General features: G+C 33.2%; 1 protein-coding gene across 1 annotated transcript in view; it reads left to right on the forward strand.

The window, feature by feature from the left end:
* Positions 1-13,531, forward strand: part of LOC115218445 (FMRFamide-related neuropeptides-like) — a 55,206-nt gene extending 41,675 nt beyond the window's left edge. The window contains exons 2-3 of the mRNA XM_029788266.2: positions 7,495-7,653; positions 11,917-13,531. Coding sequence (XP_029644126.1) covers positions 7,512-7,653; positions 11,917-12,725 — 951 coding nt within the window. The 5' untranslated portion in view covers positions 7,495-7,511 and the 3' untranslated portion in view covers positions 12,726-13,531. The remainder of the gene's footprint in view (positions 1-7,494; positions 7,654-11,916) is intronic.
* Positions 13,532-19,184: the final 5,653 nt, after the last annotated feature.

Consider the following 19,184-nt stretch of genomic DNA (forward strand, 5'->3'; position numbering starts at 1 on the left):
TATAATTCTAAGGAAAGGAACCGTAAAAAAAAATTTGGCAACAAATATGTACATTCAGGAAGTACATTTTGAAGTCATATTCTTCCGGAGTTAGGTTACTCGAAAATTGATGAAGCTTGTCACTGTTTTACTAGAATACTCGTCGTTTTATCCCCAGATCTGCTATTGGCATCCTTTTTATCATGGAGATACGCCTATGACGAAATACGTCAATCCCTCGGCAGTCGATCGACCAAAATTTATACAGATATGTATTACTGTATGTTGTTGAATGAGACAATATTTTGTTTGAAAAATAGAAAATTATTCCTGTGGAGACAGTGTCTTTGGTTGAATAATTCCAATATATCTTTGTATTACTGGTATTTATTTCATCGACCAAAGCACGTTGAACAACATAATCCGGTGCCATAAGAGGCTGAGAGTTAAATTAGATAAACGACTTAATTGGCCATTCTACTGTCTGCAAACACACCTCCATAACTACATAATATTAATCTGAAATATACCTGTGAGGATGCTAACAATAAACCCGGAATATTTCCCCGAAGAAAACAACAAAACTCCCAAAATTAGATTTGATTCAAATGCTATCTTGAGATTTCTTTAATGGGCATTTCGCATACAACGTATCTAATATCTAGTAATTCATGTATAAATTCAATATGCTACGGATTTGATAAAAGGATAATCGATATATTAAAACAATACTCAATGATGAATTGCAATGTATATTACAATGCCGCTTAAAATTTCAATTAAATGTAGTATTAATATTCACTGATAATAATATTGGAATCAATTTTACATTTCAATACATATTTTGGCACACATATATATACATATGCAACGGGTGTGTGCGTCTGTGTGCGTGTGTGATAGTGGAACACATCACCTTGAAATAGTCTTGGGTACCATAGCAGAAAGTCTTCAATCAGCAGTTAAGAATTAGAAGATTTTCTGGTTGAGAATGCTCTTTATGTGGTGGTGCAACAAGAGTAAACAAGGGAAAAGGATGAAACAGCAGAGAAAACCCCTACAAAATGAACATATAAAATGGCGACACAAATCATGTGAAATCGAAATTGCCGAATACTTCGTCATTCACCCTCTTTAACGATACAGCATTATATAAGCATGAATATATGCATATGTATGTGTGTGCGCTTATCTGTCTATCTATCTATCTATCTATCTATCTATTTATCTATCTATCTATCTATCTATCTATCTATCTATCTATCTATCTATCTGTCTGTCTATATCTATCTATTTATCTATCTATCTATCTCTCTCTCTCTCTCTCTCTCTCTCTATATATATATATATATATATATATATATATCTGTAAATGTAATATGTGACAATTATTCGGTAGCCAAGGTCTCTTTTTTTCTTTTGTTATCTTACCGTTTTTATCAATATATATGTATATGTATATGTATATGTATGTATATATATATATATATATATAATATATATATATATATATATTATATATATATATATAATATATATATATATATATTCACAAGTTTTTCTCTAAAATACTTGATACAATCTCAGTCATGGAAGGAACATCTCCTTAGAAGTTATTAACTATTTAAAATCATCTTAGAAAAGACTTGAACAGCGAAAGCTTTTGCAAACACAATGCAAAAGAATTCGTTCCAAGTGTTTATTTTGTTTTATTAAGTAATTTTTAAAATAGTTAATAACAATTAAAAACATCTTGTGTGCATGTGTGTGTGTATGTGTGTGTGTGTGAGGATTGTTTCATCTCGTAAGAAAATAACCGTCACGAATAATAGAGGGACATCTGTACGGTATAGTATTGCAGTGATAAAATAATACAACTCTTTTTCCATTTTCTCGTTCTCCATGCTAGGTGACAAACATTGCAAGATGTCCTCGAATTATTTTTCTTGCAAAAGTTATGTCAGATTGTCTTTCTCTTAGAAGAAGCCTCTTCCGAAATGCCTTTTCAAACGTAACCGTGGCCTCCTTCAGCCGTGACAAATCTATTTAACCTACAGGTGGAAATCTGACAGAAACTACCGTTCCACGTCAGAAGAAAACTGATAGAGTGACTCCAAGGTTCCACATCTCCGAACAAGATTATCACAACCGAATCCGGTTTAATGTCATGCCCAGGACATACACGCTTACATAACTACCTATCTGTATGTGTGTGTACATAAATGCTTTGGTATATGATTTTTTAAAATTCTTTGACGCTTTAGCCATTACCTAATAAGTCATGTTAGAGAAAGTTCATGAGAGTGTTATTACTTTATTTATTTTTTTTGTATGTTTCTGAAATATGTGTTACTAATTTACTAACAGTTTGTTTTCTCTTCTGTTGGGCACCGGTCTATGGGGGTATATAATTTGCTGTGTGTGAGAGTACATACTTATAAGTTCAAGGAACATCACATCTGAAGACTAAGTGAAAACATTAATGGAAATGCAGAGCAAATACGAATAGTAAAGCATGGGATTAATATTCCAATTAATCTTTACTCGCATGCTCGCTCTATTTTTGATAAAGATCAATTTATTCCTAACTAAATACAGACCCTGGAAAACAATCAGAAGATTCACTTCAAAACGAATATTGATTTTATCATTATGTTTATTTTGTGTTAGTGTGTGAATATGCAGATGTTTAAAGGGAGTATATGCTTGTGTGTATTTTTGCGATTAAGAAAATTATATGACTGAATTTGGTATATGAAAAACTGCTTTCAAAATTTGTTGATAGAAAGTACTACCGACTTGATGAGAGTAATATGAATTTGGTAGCACTATAGTATTCCTTGAATATAATGCGAGGTTTTATGTACAACACAGTCTGCATTTCTTTGCATTTATGTGTGTATGTGCACATGTGAGTAACTCAGCCACTGATCTATATTCATTCAGACTTTTGAATTTTTGTTCGTGGTTCGTGTAAAAAAGAAGTCTTCTGAAATGATTTTTTTTTTAGTAAATGTAGAGAAACTTTAAACTATTCAGTAAAACCTGGATATTAGATAACATGCTGTTCAGATTTCATTTTATGGAAAACAGCCATAGCTGGCGGAGGAAAATAGTTTCAGAAAAAACTCTCCACAAACAGAAAGTGTGTAGCAAAAACAAAAGGAGGAATTACTATTATCTGGTCTTGACCGTTTACAAAATATTTCCAGCAATGCGTGAAATTAAGATTAAAACAATAAAATTACTTTATGAATCTGACATAGTTACTCTTTGCTCTCGTAACAAGCTGACAATCACATAAAACATTTGCAGAAACATTCCAGAAGTTAAATCTTAAACTTTCGGTATCTGATTGTTATAAGATACTTTTCTTTATGACATAGGAAAGTATTCAGCTTCAATATTTTATTCGACTGATATAATAATTTTTTTTCTTTAATAAAGACGTCTACATAAAGATGTGTAAAGCACATGCACATATATGTGTGTATGTGTTTCTGTATGTGAGTATTTCTTTATATTATATTGTGGAGGCGCAATGGCCCAGTGGTTAGGGCAGCGGACTCGCGGTCATAGGATCGCAGTTTCGATTCCCAGACCGGGCGTTGTGAGTGTTTATTGAGCGAAAACACCTAAAGTTCCACGAGGCTCCGACAGGGGATGGTGGTGATCCCTGCTGTACTCTTTCACCACTACTTTTTCTCACTCTTACTTCCTGTTTCTGTTGTACCTGTATTTCAAAGGGCCGGCCTTGTCACTCTCTGTGTCACGCTGAATATCCCCGAGAACTACGTTAAGTGTACACGTGTCTGTGGAGTGCTCAGCCACTTAAACGTTAATTTCACGAGCAGGCTGTTCCGTTGATTCGGATCAACTGGAACCCTCGTCGTCGTAACCGACGGAGTGCTTCCATTTCTTTATATTATGGAGAAGATTTATGCTATGATTGTCTGTGGTTCCTATTATGCAAAAAAGAAAGAAAAGTAGAAGAACAGGTGGAAGAGCTTTGAACTACACAATCAACATTATATTTCATCACCATATAAATTATCAGAAAAAAAACTGCCTGTGTTTTATTTCCATAACATAATTTAGCCATTGCAACCGAAGCAATACTAGAATAATATTTTTAGAACTGAATATGTAGATTCATTGATTCAACAATGTTGTGTAATGTTCTGTATATTCCGTATCTGAAACTAGTGATTCACCAGCGGAACGGGTGATGCTCCATTCTAAAATAACTTTACAGATAACATTTAAGGGGCGGCTGAAAGCAATGTTCCGTTGTAACTGTCATTTGATTAAGTTTAAGCATCTTTTATGCAATAATGTAATCGAAAGCTTTTGAGTACCTAACTTATGCTGTAGAAGCTAATTATGCGAGAGTTAGCAAAGTGAGCTTTGAGATAGGTACCTTGATCAACCTTTCGTTTAGAGAACAGTTTTGCGTATCATATCATGAACATATGGTTAGAAATACTGATTCCAAATGTTGGATCAAGGCCAGAAATTTCAGGGGAATAGTTTAGTAAATTACATCGACCCCAGCGCTCAACTGGTACTTAGTTTATCGATACAGAAAGGATACTTAAACTTACAACGTGAAGATCGACGAAATACCAATTTCTTTACTAGCCACAAGAGGCTAAATATAGAGGGGACAAACATGGACAGACAAAGGGATTAAGTCGATTATAGCGACCCCAGTGCGTAACTGGTAGTTATTTAATCGACCCCGAAAGGATGAAAGGCAAAGTCGACGTCGGCGGAATTTGAACTCAGAATGTAGCGGCAGACGAAATACTGCTAAGCATTTCACCCGGCGTGCTAACGCTTCTGTCAGTTCGGCGCCTTAAAGCATTTAACCTGACTTGCTACTGATTCTGCCTGCTCGCCACCTTAATCATGTTATAAATATTACAATCTATGTTTTATATTTCATGATATATAATTTCATGACATTACCGAATTTTACCTCTATTTACTTCATGCGACACACAATATTCTCTTCTAATCTAATTTTGGGGAGGGGGCAGTCGATTTGATCGTCCCCTAAAGGATGAAAGGCAAAGTCGACCTCAGGGGAATTTGATCTCAAAACGTAAAGACAGATGAAATACCGTTAATCATTTCGCCCGGCGTTTCTAACGTTTCTGTCAGCTCGCCGCCTTATAAGGCACTCTATATTACTACAATGACAATCATTTTCTTTCTTGCCTCCGTTTATTATGTGTTAAGTTCATTGATAACATTCTGATTGCGTCGTAATATAGCCCTCTATAATAATATTGATATATTGTATATAAAACACAAACAACCAGTATGACAAAGAGATATATAATAGCTTTATTTATAAGTTGTCACACCCAAAAAATATAAACGTTTTATGCTATCTACTGACAGAAGCACAATGAATGAGAGAGAGATGGGGGAGGGAGACAGACAGACAGACAGACAAAGTGATAGAGAAAGAGGAGTGAATTTTTAGCGCATTATATGAAATGCAAATTTTAGCAACCGGAAAAACCTTTTGCTCATGTGGATATCAGTACATTTATTCTCATCATGAATTCATTGAAATAAGAAGTGGGGATATTAAAATAAAGTATTGACTCAGCTTGAGAATATCAACTGATATGCGCATGCGGTCAATCACATATATTTAGCCCGTCTATATATGATGTCGCTGAGGAGATCGAAAAGGAGCGGTAAAAATTCGTGACACTTTCCATCACTTATCTGTATCAGCTACACCGGATGCATAGACACATACATATACTTACTTTGATACTTTGATAGGTTTCGGCCATTATTGGCCCAGACCATGTCTAACTTAATAGCACCACCTGGTGAAGTCTTTCAGGTCATATATATATATATATACCCATTCACCCAAACATGCATACACACACACACACACACACATATATATATATATATATATATATATATATATATATATGTATATATATATATATATATATATATATAATATATATATACATATATATATACGTATATATACATATTTATATATATTTATACAAGTATTTATATATACATATAAATATACCCATATATACTTACCTATATATATATGTGTGTGTGAGTATATAGATATGTATATGTATATATATATGCATATTTGTATATATATATGAGATATTCATATATACATCTGTATATATATATATTATATATATATATATATATATATATATATATATATATATATATATATACAGAGGTATATACGCACATACGCACACAAACACACACAAACACACACACACACACACACACACAACACACACACACACACACACACACATATATATATATATATATATTTATACATACACAGAAATATATATACACAGACTGAGAGATAGATTGATAGATAGATAAATTAGTTCTGTACATATATATAACATGTACTATAAATCAATTCACCGACTCTAACAATATCTTTGACCAAGATGTCTTGCCTGGAAGGAAGTAATATCTAAAAATATATATACCTCACTCAAAATAAATCAAATTAAGAACAGTTTATGGAATAAAGTGATAGACCAAACGAAGAGGAAATGTTCAAATGTTCGCTTCTGTTTGTGTTGCAATGTTATATTCATTAATCTCGTTCTACATTCATTTATTTGTGATTCATATTTTTTTTTACTTCAAATAAGAAATCTAAATTCGTCGGCAGTCAATCACTGCCTAATACGTTTTCTCTTTAAACTGTCTTCACTTTCCTTAAAACACGACATGATGATCGCATAGCCAAAAGTATCAAAGTTGCTTTATAGCCTATGCAGACATCTATGTGGATACTTATGTAAATATGCATATATGTTTATATATCAGCATGTTTGTTCTAAGTGTATTTAATACACCACCCCCCCAAACACACACTTTTCTATTCTAGGCAGAAGGCCCGAATTTCTGGGGGCGGGGAACAGTCGATTAGGTCGTCCCCAGTACGCAACTAGTACTTCATCTATCGACCCCGAAAGGATGAAACGCCTCGGCGCTGCGTCTTGCAAACTTTTCAATAGTGTTGACTATTGGAAATTTTGCAAGACGCAACGAAAAGAATAATGAAAAGGTTGCAAGACGCAACGAAAATTTTAGGAAAATATAAAAATTAGAAATAAGTGGAAATTTTACCGGGGAGTGTGTTACATTATAAGGCACAACAAGAAAATGACTCTTCCCAGACACAACAGAATATGCTTCAACACACGAACTCATATAAAGAATCTTGCAAACCAAATTCCAAATCTAAAAACGAAATATGCACATTTAGTTATTGGCTTATGAGCGTAGAGATCACAGCTGCTATGCATATTGGTTAGAGCGTGCAAACATCAGTCACTTAATCAATAAATTTGCATTACATCTATTTTCAGTGAACCGCTGTTCTCTTGTAGATATAATTAATTACAGCAATTGAATTTTGAATTCATCGTCAATAAATTGTTCTTTTTTTTCTCTTATTTTTTACAGATTAAAAGGAACCCATAATGAGTGGCTTGAGTCCCTTCAGCTTGTTAATTTTTATTTTCATCTACTGTCTCACGGTGTATGCTGCTACAGCTATGAGCCTGGCTCAGGCATGTATGGAGTCACCCAGTATGTGCGAAAGTATCTCGCTTTCTCATTTAGGTGAGTATCGTTTTCTGACCTTCCCTATGTTTTGTCTTTCCACAATCACAGAATTGATCAGTGAATTTACGTGTATACACACACACACACACAGAGGCCACCAACACCAGCGTTCGTGAACTAGAGTGTGGTAGAAGTATGTGATTCACATACACGCACACAAGCACACATATACACACATGTATACACACACGCACAAACACACACACACATATATAAATATGAATATGCACGTATGTATGTATATATGTATATATATATGTCTGTGTGTATCACTACTAACATCTAAAATGTACCTTCATTACTAAAGTGCATATACAATTCTCGTAAGCCGTTACACGTATATCTACATATATACACGGAGACATGTATACATTCTCGCTCAATCAGTAGAACACTTTTACTCATATACACATAGAGAGGCGCAGAAGCTGTTATATGATTTTCTTCATAACTTCTTTTCGGCTTCTCACCCATTGCGAAGAAGTTTTTGAAATTTGGACAATGAACATGTCGGCTAATATCTTGCGAGTGAAATTGCTATGGTAGGCCTAAACTATATAGAACCCAGTCGTGTGAGTGTGCGTGTGTGTATGAGAGTGTGCGATCGTTTGTGTATCTGTGTTCGTTGTGTGTTTGCGTGTGTTTGTATGTGTGCGCGTCCCCGACCATTTATTTTCATCACTCAGCAGATTGTGCTGTAGAATGTTGGCATCCAGGCTCTGGGAACGAAACCAAATCTGGTTGCGATTTGGAAAACCGCAATTTAGCGATGGATTGTATGGACAAACGCTTTAGACTAATATAATAAATTAATCATCTTTTTACCAATGTCTCATCTAAGATGCACAGTTTGCAATTTAATTTAACTACGGAGCGATCTGCCAAGAAATCACTTTGGCTAGTGCTTCTCCGATAACACTACGAAACACAAGCGCTATTCTGTTGGCGATTACTTTTGTTGTCCTTGTTCTAGAAGTCAATGTTGAGCTCTCTGCATATTTCTAATTCTTTTTTTAATAATTAAATCGAATGTTATCTGCATGCTTACCGCTAGTTCACACGTGCCCCTGTTATATTTTACCCAGATGTTAGTTTGGATATAGAAGAAGAACATGATCTTGATGTTGATGAAATGAGAAACGTGTTTCTTAGAAGTCACCATAGGCGGTGACCCTCTGTAATTTAAGTACAAAAAAATTCGTTTGTGCTTTCTTTATCTAGATTCGTTTCCTCTTCTTTAACCATCGAAGATATAAGGTTTGGTCATGATGTTTTGGATTCTCATTGAATGTGTTCTTGCTAGAACACCATCAATCATTGTCATTGAAGAACGACTGAATATTGAGAACAGCTCTGTATGAGAATAGATGATCTCAAGAATCAAACATTTTCCAAAATTAACATGCTATTGAAGAAAATAACAGACATATGATTTGTAAAGAAGAAGAGAATCGCGGACATATGTTTTTGCCTAAATTGGTGTCATCCGCTCAGAGAAATCCCCTAACTTGTCTCCTACATAGACGTATACAGGAAGCGTAGAACATATGTTTGGCCTAGATAAGTTACCCAAAGATCACGGTATTCGTTTTGCAACGACGATGTATATATTTCATGGCATCTTGGGCAAATGTCATAAAGTATAGACAGAAATTGTGAAAATTGTGACAACCTTCTCTGGCGAGTTGTTAGTAGAATTCTGATTGATACACGCTGATTCGTCTTTAAAAATGATGTTATGGACATATATGCGTTATCATAACGAACACTTATATATGTATATAATTATATATATATGTATATGTACGTATGTATGTATGCATACGTTTACTCATATGCAGCCTTCCACTTTTTATATCCCCAAAGGTTTATCAATGTTATTCTCTTATTTATAGATTTATATATGCGTAGTTCATGCGAGATATTCCCCAAAATTATGAATATATATACATACATACATATACATATATATATATATACATATGTATTAGTATATATATAGATATATAGATATATATTTATATATATGGAAAAAACGTCAAGATAGAAAATGCTAAAATAATTTTATAAAAATCATTTCAGTACTGGTTTCAGTCATTGAGACATTTTTAACTTTAAGTATGGAAAACAATTAAATTTAGAAAAATTTTAAATGCTTTTTTAAAAGAATATTTGTACAAGTGGCATTTTCCTTGTTTCTGCCTGTCTCTGTCTCTTGTAACTCTTGTAACATACCTGTCATACATATGACAAACAGAAATATTTTATTGCCATCAACACGTAACATAACATAGTGTATTTGATCACTGGAATGATGACCAATTAAATGTTGTGGAAAAATCGAAATTGTGTTCATTGAATAATTTTGAAATTATTTATGCAGTTTAATGTATGTTTTGTATTTAAACGACAACTGATTGCAATCTTAATTTGTGATTTGCTTCCAATATGATTTAATACATACTAGTTGTTTCTTTTTTATTTCCTTATTTATATCTTGAAGATTTTGAAGAATTTTGGTTCTGTATTTCAATATTTATTGTTTTCCAATTCTCGTAGATCACTGTCGTGATAAATTTCGTTAAGATGCGAATTCAAAATAAGACATGACTGCCGTAGCCCATGTACAAACTATAATATTTAGTCCGTACTTCGAAATATCGGTGGTGAATTTATTAGAAATACACAATGAATTATAATTGCGATAGTAGACTTACAACTATAGCTATGTACAGTATGGTGAAACGAAGCAAAATGTGAAAGGATACGGAGAATAGTGGAACGTTTTATGAACGCAAGCAGCTGCAGCTCTGTTCTGTCGTGTGGAAAACACTGGCTAAGCTGTCAATTTGGTATGTATTCAGAGTGAATCATAATAAAATGATAAATCGAAATATTAACTAAATCGGAGGATAGACAATATAGGGTCGTTCATAGGAACTTTCGTCCGTGAGTAGTAATATATATATATATATATATATATATATACTATATATATAATATAAATACATATACATATATATATATATTCATATATATATATATATATATATATATATATATATATATATATATATATAATGAAAGATATATAGTTAGATGGCTGGAAGATACATATACAGATAGTATGAATTAAATGATAAATCGAAATATTAACTAAATCGATAAATAGGCAATAACGTTGCTGATAGGTACTTTCGTCCGTGATTACTAATGAGTATATATATATATGTATGTATGTATGTATATATATACATACATATATATGTATGTAAATATATATATGTACATATATATATATATATATATATATATATATATATATGTGTATGTGTGTGTGTGTGTGTGTATGTGTGTGTGTATATAATGAAAGATAGATAGTTAGATAGATGGAAAGATACATATAGAGATAGTTAGTATGAAAGAATTTCATGAGTTAAATGATAAATTGAAATATTAACTAAATCGATAAATAGGCAATAACGTTGCTGATAGGTACTTTCGTCCGTGAGTAGTAATATAGATATCTATATGTGTTTATGTATATATATATATATATATATATATATATATATATATATATATATATATAATGAAAGATAGATAGCTAGATGGATGGAAGGATACATTTACAGATAGTATGAGAATTTCATTTAATCTCTAAGGTGCATCTACTCAAGCAAAGCGGGTACACTGTAATTTCAGTTATATAAATAATGATTCAGACTTAATCACATCAAAACCTGTAATCTGAAATAGACTTAATTTATTAGCTAATAATGTAGTATAATATTAACCTAAGCCTCTCATTTCCGAAGGATATCTGTTAGGCGAAAGTGGTTTTGTAATATGTATTAATACGTAATATCTCAGTGTTGCGTGGATAAAGGTCATAGTTGATCATAGAATTGTGAAACGAATTAGTTATAGCCCCGTAAATTATGATTCCATACTTCTTGAACGTTGTAGAACTAGTATTAATAACCTCAGTATAAGTAGATAGGTCTTATATAGTTATGAATGTCGTAGTTGTAGTAGTATTCATAGAAGACAAAATATGAATGATACATTGTGAGATAGGGTAAGTTTATGCGATAACAGTATAGTAAAAAAAACATACTAATATTGCTAGTTAGAACAATGCCAATAGTAATGTCAGTTCTAATAATGCCAATAGTAATGCCAGTATTAATAATGATGATGTTAATTGTGATTTGTGAGACAAATATTTAAGACTTCTTTTTCGTTATATCTTTGCAGGTTCTGAAGACGGATTAAAGAGCAAACGCTTTCTTCGTCCAGGAAGAGCTCTTTCTGGAGATGCTTTCTTGAGATTTGGTAAAAATGGTCTAAATTTACCATTTGAAGACAAACGATTCCTTCGATTTGGTAGAACTGATCGACAATTTGAAGATATGCTAAAGGAAGTTTTACAGAGAGCTGAAACCGTTGACAATAGACAAAAGAGATCCACTGACAACATTCCTCAAAGCTCAGTTCAAGATGACAGTTCGAAAATTACGAAGAGAAATGCTGATGCCAGTGAAAACGGAATGGACAAGAGATTTATGAAATTTGGTAAATCCGGTGATCCTTACGTCAATGAATGGAGTGACAAGCGTTTCATGAGATTCGGTCGGGAACCTGACAAGCGATTCATGCGATTTGGAAAATCTGATGATAAACGATTCATGCGCTTTGGTAGAAACCCAAGTGAACTTGAAGATAGAATCGAGGAAGGAAAACGCTTTATGAGATTTGGACGGGGCAATGATGAAGAAGAAAAACGGTTTATGAGGTTTGGACGTGATCCTGACAGTAAGTTAATGGGTTATGGTAATAGTGACGAAGAAAAACGCTTTATGCGCTTTGGTAGAATGTCAGATGAAGCTGATGCTCAAAAAAGGTTCATGAGATTTGGCCGAAGTGTTGATGATGACAAGGCGAACAGGTTGAAAAAATCAAACGATCAGCTTCGTACGATAAGAACGGGACGTAGCGTTGATGATAAAAAGGTGAACAGCGCTAATGGAGATGCGTATCTAAGAATCGGACAAAGTGATGAATAAGATGTTGGTACGTTGAGCAGGCTGACGGGATCCGTCCCATGTTTGGAAATAAGAAAGACAACTTTTTTCAAATCAAATAACTGCAGTAACAACAACAAGAAGCAACATCAACAAGAATATGAGTAGGAAAAAATAGAATATCAAATCAACAACAACAACAACAACAATAACAATCAGATTTTGTGATCATATCTTGAACGTTGTGTTTACATCTATCATAAAACATCTGTTGGAGAGTAACGAACTGCTTGTTTAGGAGGAAACATTTTGATTTCTATATGACCAGTTCTAATTGAAAAGAAAGAAGGACATTAAAAATTCATCAACAACTCAACTCTCTTATGGTGGTAGTTGGTATATCTCTCTATATTGTACAATTTATATAAAACTGGATCGATAGTTCCTCGTCGTATCCAGAAATTCAGGACTTATACCAGCCTTCAATGTAGAGCTTTTTCAGCATGCTTCATCACTATGTGTATATATGTATATGTGTATATGTGTTTATGTATACATTTGTCGAAAACCCCACTCTATATATACAACTGTATATTTACGTTCGTGGTTATGTATGTGCATGTATGTTATATATATATATATATATATTTATATATGTACATGCTATCATATATGTGCACTAGTTTGCATACATAACCCTCTCACATATGCATCAATATGCATCACAGACAAACATATAAATATATATACATAGAAAAGAACCACCAAATAGAGTGAGTTTGATGAAATGGTTTTATGAAAATTAAATGTAAATTTTGTGGAGAATTAAAATTTTATTATATATCCTTCACGAGATTTCAGATTTACTTAACCAACTTAATGTACGTATTCTAATTAAACAATAATTATTTGCTGCCAAATGTATTTCTTACTTCAAATGTAGTTGAATGCTTTGTTGTTGTTATATACTGACAAAATTGCTGGTGGTAAATCTTCATATTTAAACTCTTTTTGATTCTTTAATTCCTACGTATAAAATATCCGATAGAGTCTGGTGAAACATGACTGTAATCAGAGATCAGGTCTCCGAAAGAATTGTTATATCTTGGGTCAACCATTGGCTTATTTATTTATTAGATAAATGAACTGATATTTATATCAAGTATTTTTACATATTTTCCATGTCATGAACTGTGGCGTAGCAAAAGAGAGTAACAAGAGTACCAGGCTTCTAACAATAGTACACTATTATATCGGTTGATTTATTTACGACTGTAGACCTTGCGACTAATCTTTCAAAATGTTGTAGCCGATTATAACAATTATACAATTTAATTGATGTTCATTTTATTGACACAGAAAATATGAACAACAAAGTCAAATGTGGCAGAACTTGAACTCAGAGCGTGAAGGGTTAAAACTAAATACCCTGTGATAGTTTGTTGGAAATTCTGACAACTTACAGCCATTATATACATGAATGATTATTTCTTTCTATGATATGATCGGCCTAATATATCGGTGATAGTTATTGTGAATTATCATGGACAAAAGTAAGAAACTGGAATTTGAATTCCTGAAGGACAAACAATTTTACTATCGGCAGTGAACTACGATCAGAACATATAGGACCAGCAGAGGGTTAAGTAAGCAACCTGTGCACACTATAGCTAAATAGAAGAAGATGATTGTCTTACTAGAAGTACAAGAGTTTCTATACACACAGATGCGAGTGTAAGCATATATATATATCCGTCGATTGTCGCAGGTGTTACGCTTCTCCCCTACGATAGGTGACAATCTGCGAAGTAGAAACAGTACTGCACTCTATATGTTATCGTAAAATCTTTTATAATTTGTATATATTTATTTTATCATAGATGCAAATCTGTTCCATGGTGGAGTCGACGTATGTTTAAGTAATAAACCACAATAGGAGAACCATGATATGGCGAGCGATTACAGTATTGACAGATTGATAGGGAGAGAGGGAGGGGGAGAGAGGGAGATATTTATAATGGTTTTGTTTTTATGCTTGCAACAAGTGCAACATATTTTTCTATTAATATGTTTATACTGTTTCAAACAGTTTATAATATCATAGTTTCAAACAGTTTATAACATTAATATGTTTATACTGTTAAAATAAAATGTAACGGAATGACCTAGAAGTTTTTATAAGAAAACAAACGTTCTATTTTTTGAATCTCATAATTTGGAACAAATTATTTTTCTAATGGACACAGGTTCGTGTGTCATATAGCTAGTTAGAGGTGAAGGTCTCTTGGAGCTAATCAACGGCATCTTTAGTCCTATATTTATGGATTGCCATATTAGCTTGGCGATAACTGTTCATTTCCGGTACCGCTGCCGTAGTCTCCTTTAGAGAGACTTAGAAATAACAATATTTCTATTTGTCTAACAATTTTCAGTTAATATATGTCAGCAAAATATACCAATTTTAATGAAAAAAAATATATATAGAAGGCAAACGTGGGTGTTTGGTAAGAAGCTTGCTTCCCAACTACATGGTTCCAGGTTCAGTCCCACTGCGTGGCACCTCGGGCAAGTGACTTCTTCTGAAGCCCCGGGCCGACCACAGCCCGAGTGGATTTAGTAGACGGAAATTGAAAGGAGCCCGTCGTATATGTATCTAATGACTGTGTATATATATATGTGTCTCTCTATATGTATATGTTCGTATATATATATGTCTGTGTTTGTACCATCTACAATCGCTTGACAACTGATGTTGGTGCGTTTACGTCCACGTAACTTAGCGGTTCGGCAAAAGAGACCGATCAAATAAGTACTAGATGCTCCACTATGGCTGCAGTCAAATGACTGAAACAAATAAAAGAATAAAAGAATATATGACTAATGCAGCACATGTCTGTTTCGTTAGTTTCCTGTAGTTAGTATACACCCTGACGCTTACGTACGTTGCTACAAGCCGGTGTCCCTTTTAATGACCAAATTCTATTTTAATATGCTGAATCCATAAACATTTAAAGAGGCTTGAGTATGTTGGGATATCTATTAGTGGCTAAAATAAAAACGATAACAATTCAAAGAAATAAAGCAAAGGAAGAAAACATACCTTGAACCAGATCCTCCAGAAATACTGAATTCCAAATATTACCTTCTAAAGTCTCAGTTTCTCAACCAAAGCCTAATCATGAAAATAATGTAACTCATTTCTTTTGCTATTATTTGAAGTCAATGATATTAATTCATATTTGATTTGTCCGTTACTATCATATTCAGTTAGAACCTTTAAAAAAACGCTGTTAACGCCATAGCACCATTATCATTAGTGTAATGAGCTAAACTTCTGACTTTGATGTGCTGTCTAGAAACTATTCTATAATAATTTAGTTCAGTTCTACAACGGTGAAATAATGAATTCGATGGCTTAAAATAAAGAAATTAATTAGGATATATATGTAACGATGGTGAAAGGCTAATTTGAATCTTAAGCAATTCATTTGCGAAATATGTTTAATGACGTTGTTATTACTTTTGATTGCATGAATTACATAAAACTAATGAACGGTATGTCTTCCTTTGAATGCTTTGTTTGCATGAAATGTGTCTTGGATAATTCACCTTTGAAAAGCCCATCGTTCACTGACGTCTACTTAGAACAGTAATTGTACATAGCGCTACAAGCGAATATTACAGTGACATTGCGTACGCTGCTGAGTTTGCGCCTCTCCTAAATACACATGGATTTCACTGGACTCTTCAGTTGATGAGAAATCGCTCCAATACACTAGGACGTTTCAACTCTTTTGAACTCTCTGGTTTTTCCTATTTTTGATTTTTCTTACTCTGCTATCTCGCAACCCGTACGTTGATACTTTGCCCTCTCTCTCTTTCCTTTCCTTTTCATTTTCGTCTTCTCTTCTTCATTTCTTCTCCATTTCACTCTGTTTCTTCCTTCTTTCTCTCCCAGTCTTTTTTTTATTTTTCCTCTCCTCTTGCTTCCTATATTTTTTCTAGTTATTTTTTTATTTTTCTTCTCCTCTTGCCCCTTGTATTTTTTCTCCTCGATCCTTTTGAATTTTTTTCTTTTCACGCCTTTTAAATTTTTTTGATCCTCTATATTCCGTACGTCATTATTGTGCCCTACTCTACCCCATTTTTCTCCTTTTCCAATGTGCTGCTGCATGGTTTTGTGTGAATCTGTCTATTTGTGATGCAGCACAAGAACGTAATACTGATTACGTTACATTATAATCTCATCTCAAGTATATGGATATTTTTTGGCCTATGAATGAAAGTATATATTTGGCATACGCACAGACATGTCAGTGTAAAGCTTCCTGATTGTAGTATTTTGTCATAAATAATATCACTCTGTATTTCAACTTACTGTTCCATCTCTAGTTTATCCTTCATGAAAGGTTTGTTCAGATAACACACCTGACATTTGTCATGAAGTTTCTTTTCTCCTCTAATTTCTGTCTTAAATTTGAGGGTAGTTTCACTAGATGTATAAGGTATTCAAACAATTTCTCCATCCAGTTCACCAATATCTTCAGCATATCTTTCGATTGTGTATTTTCTTTCTGCGTTGCTGAATGTATCCACTTCGTCATAAAGATGATTGCTCAAAATCCACTCCAGGAAAATGTTGAAGGAAAACTAGGAAAAATGGTATTTCTAAAATACTGCTGCTGCACTGAATCACCAATGATGCATTGTGCTAGTATTACTTTCGTTTTTATTAGGTGTAAACTTATTATATAGCATGAGTTAACTTCTGGGATAGGAAAAATTTCACCATTGTGAGGCACCGCGCTTCATCTATTAAACGCCATCATGAATGGCGTAATGGTATTTTCATATAGAGTGCAGAGATGCAAAATATACTCAGCAGTGATTCTAATGTTATATAAGCTACAATGCACTCTGTCTAAGATCTGTTATTTCTGAGTGACGCTGAGCTTTACTGAGACATGTCAGATCTCACAGAATAGTTATAAGGATGTCTACTGTGGCTTTTATTCATCGCTCAGGGTTTTAAAAAATTCTTGTATCTGAGCATATGGAGGTTTCCCGAATGTTCAGCACATTTAAATCACCAACTTTCTATTAGTGCCATAGTTTTGAGTGCACTGTGTCCAGTTTTTCTTTATTACAGTAAGAATTTTTTCTTTATTTTTAATCATGTTTTTGTTACGATGTGTTGTCTTTAGGGAAGCCTGTTACCAGTTCAAACGCTTCTTGTGTTCTACTGGAATGGCTATTTTCAGTTTTCATTATATTGTAAAGCAAATCATTTTTGCTGTACTTCCATATTTTCTTTCGATATCTAATTGTCGTTTTTCTTTCTCTTGTTACATTTTTATTGCCTCTGTTGACTCATCTATCCTACATCTTGTTTATAGCTCTTGGCATAAACCTACAACGTCTTTTCACCAGATCTTCACTCACCTTCTCAGTCCACATAGTGTTTTAAATCGTTTGCAACGAACACTTCGTTAACTTGGAGGGGATTTAATGGTGCAAGTGTCTTCCAAAGTGTTACATGAAATTCTTTAGGATATATTGTAAATACATACCGACAAAATTTCCTTATGCCTGCCTGAAATTCATCAAGACAAGGTTAAGATCACTACCTGTATCTGTTCGTTTCAATATTTTTGTCATTTGTATTTACACACGTTTGTTTGCATCATAGTACAAAAGTATAGTCTACCTTGTGGTGTGATCGATTAGGAGTATGCTAAGTCTACCTTTTGGATGCCTTATTCATGTCTATGGTAGTATCATGTTACAATTGACAGACTAGATGGAAGCGTCCCGCTTTTATTTCACTGAAAGCGCTACACACATTTTGTGCATCATTCTCTCACACTCAACTTAACCGGTAAAAGCTGAATGCCGCTATAACCTGCCTTCTCATTTAGCTCTTGTTAAAACGGTTTTGGGACTCATAACTATAAGATCATAAGCTCTCAAAATTATTGGTATCGATTCTGTTTCAATATGTCTCAAAGAATGGAATGTAAACAACCAGATTGTTTGCAGATGTGATATGTAAAGCAATTATCACCTTCCTCGTATAATATTCAATAAGGTTATTCAAGAGAATTTAAATGAAATTTTTAATCTATCAAACATTGCCAAGCGGAAGAGAAACATAGCACTTACATTCACGCGGCAAACGCGATTTGAACACACACACAATAATAATAATAACACAAATAATCGATTTGAACACACACACTGAATACATATATAATGTATATGAATGTACTGTATATGAGCATACATATACATGCAAACATACATTCGCACATTCACAAACTGATACACAGAAGCACATATATTGATGCATATGTGTATATGTATATATATATATATATATATATATATATATATAATATATATATATATATATATATATATTATATATATATATATATAGATAGATAGATAGAAAGATAGATAGATAGATAGATAGATAGATAGATAGATAGATAGATAGAT

Source organism: Octopus sinensis, linkage group LG13 (genome assembly GCF_006345805.1).
Source record: "Octopus sinensis linkage group LG13, ASM634580v1, whole genome shotgun sequence".
NCBI lineage: Eukaryota > Metazoa > Mollusca > Cephalopoda > Octopoda > Octopodidae > Octopus > Octopus sinensis.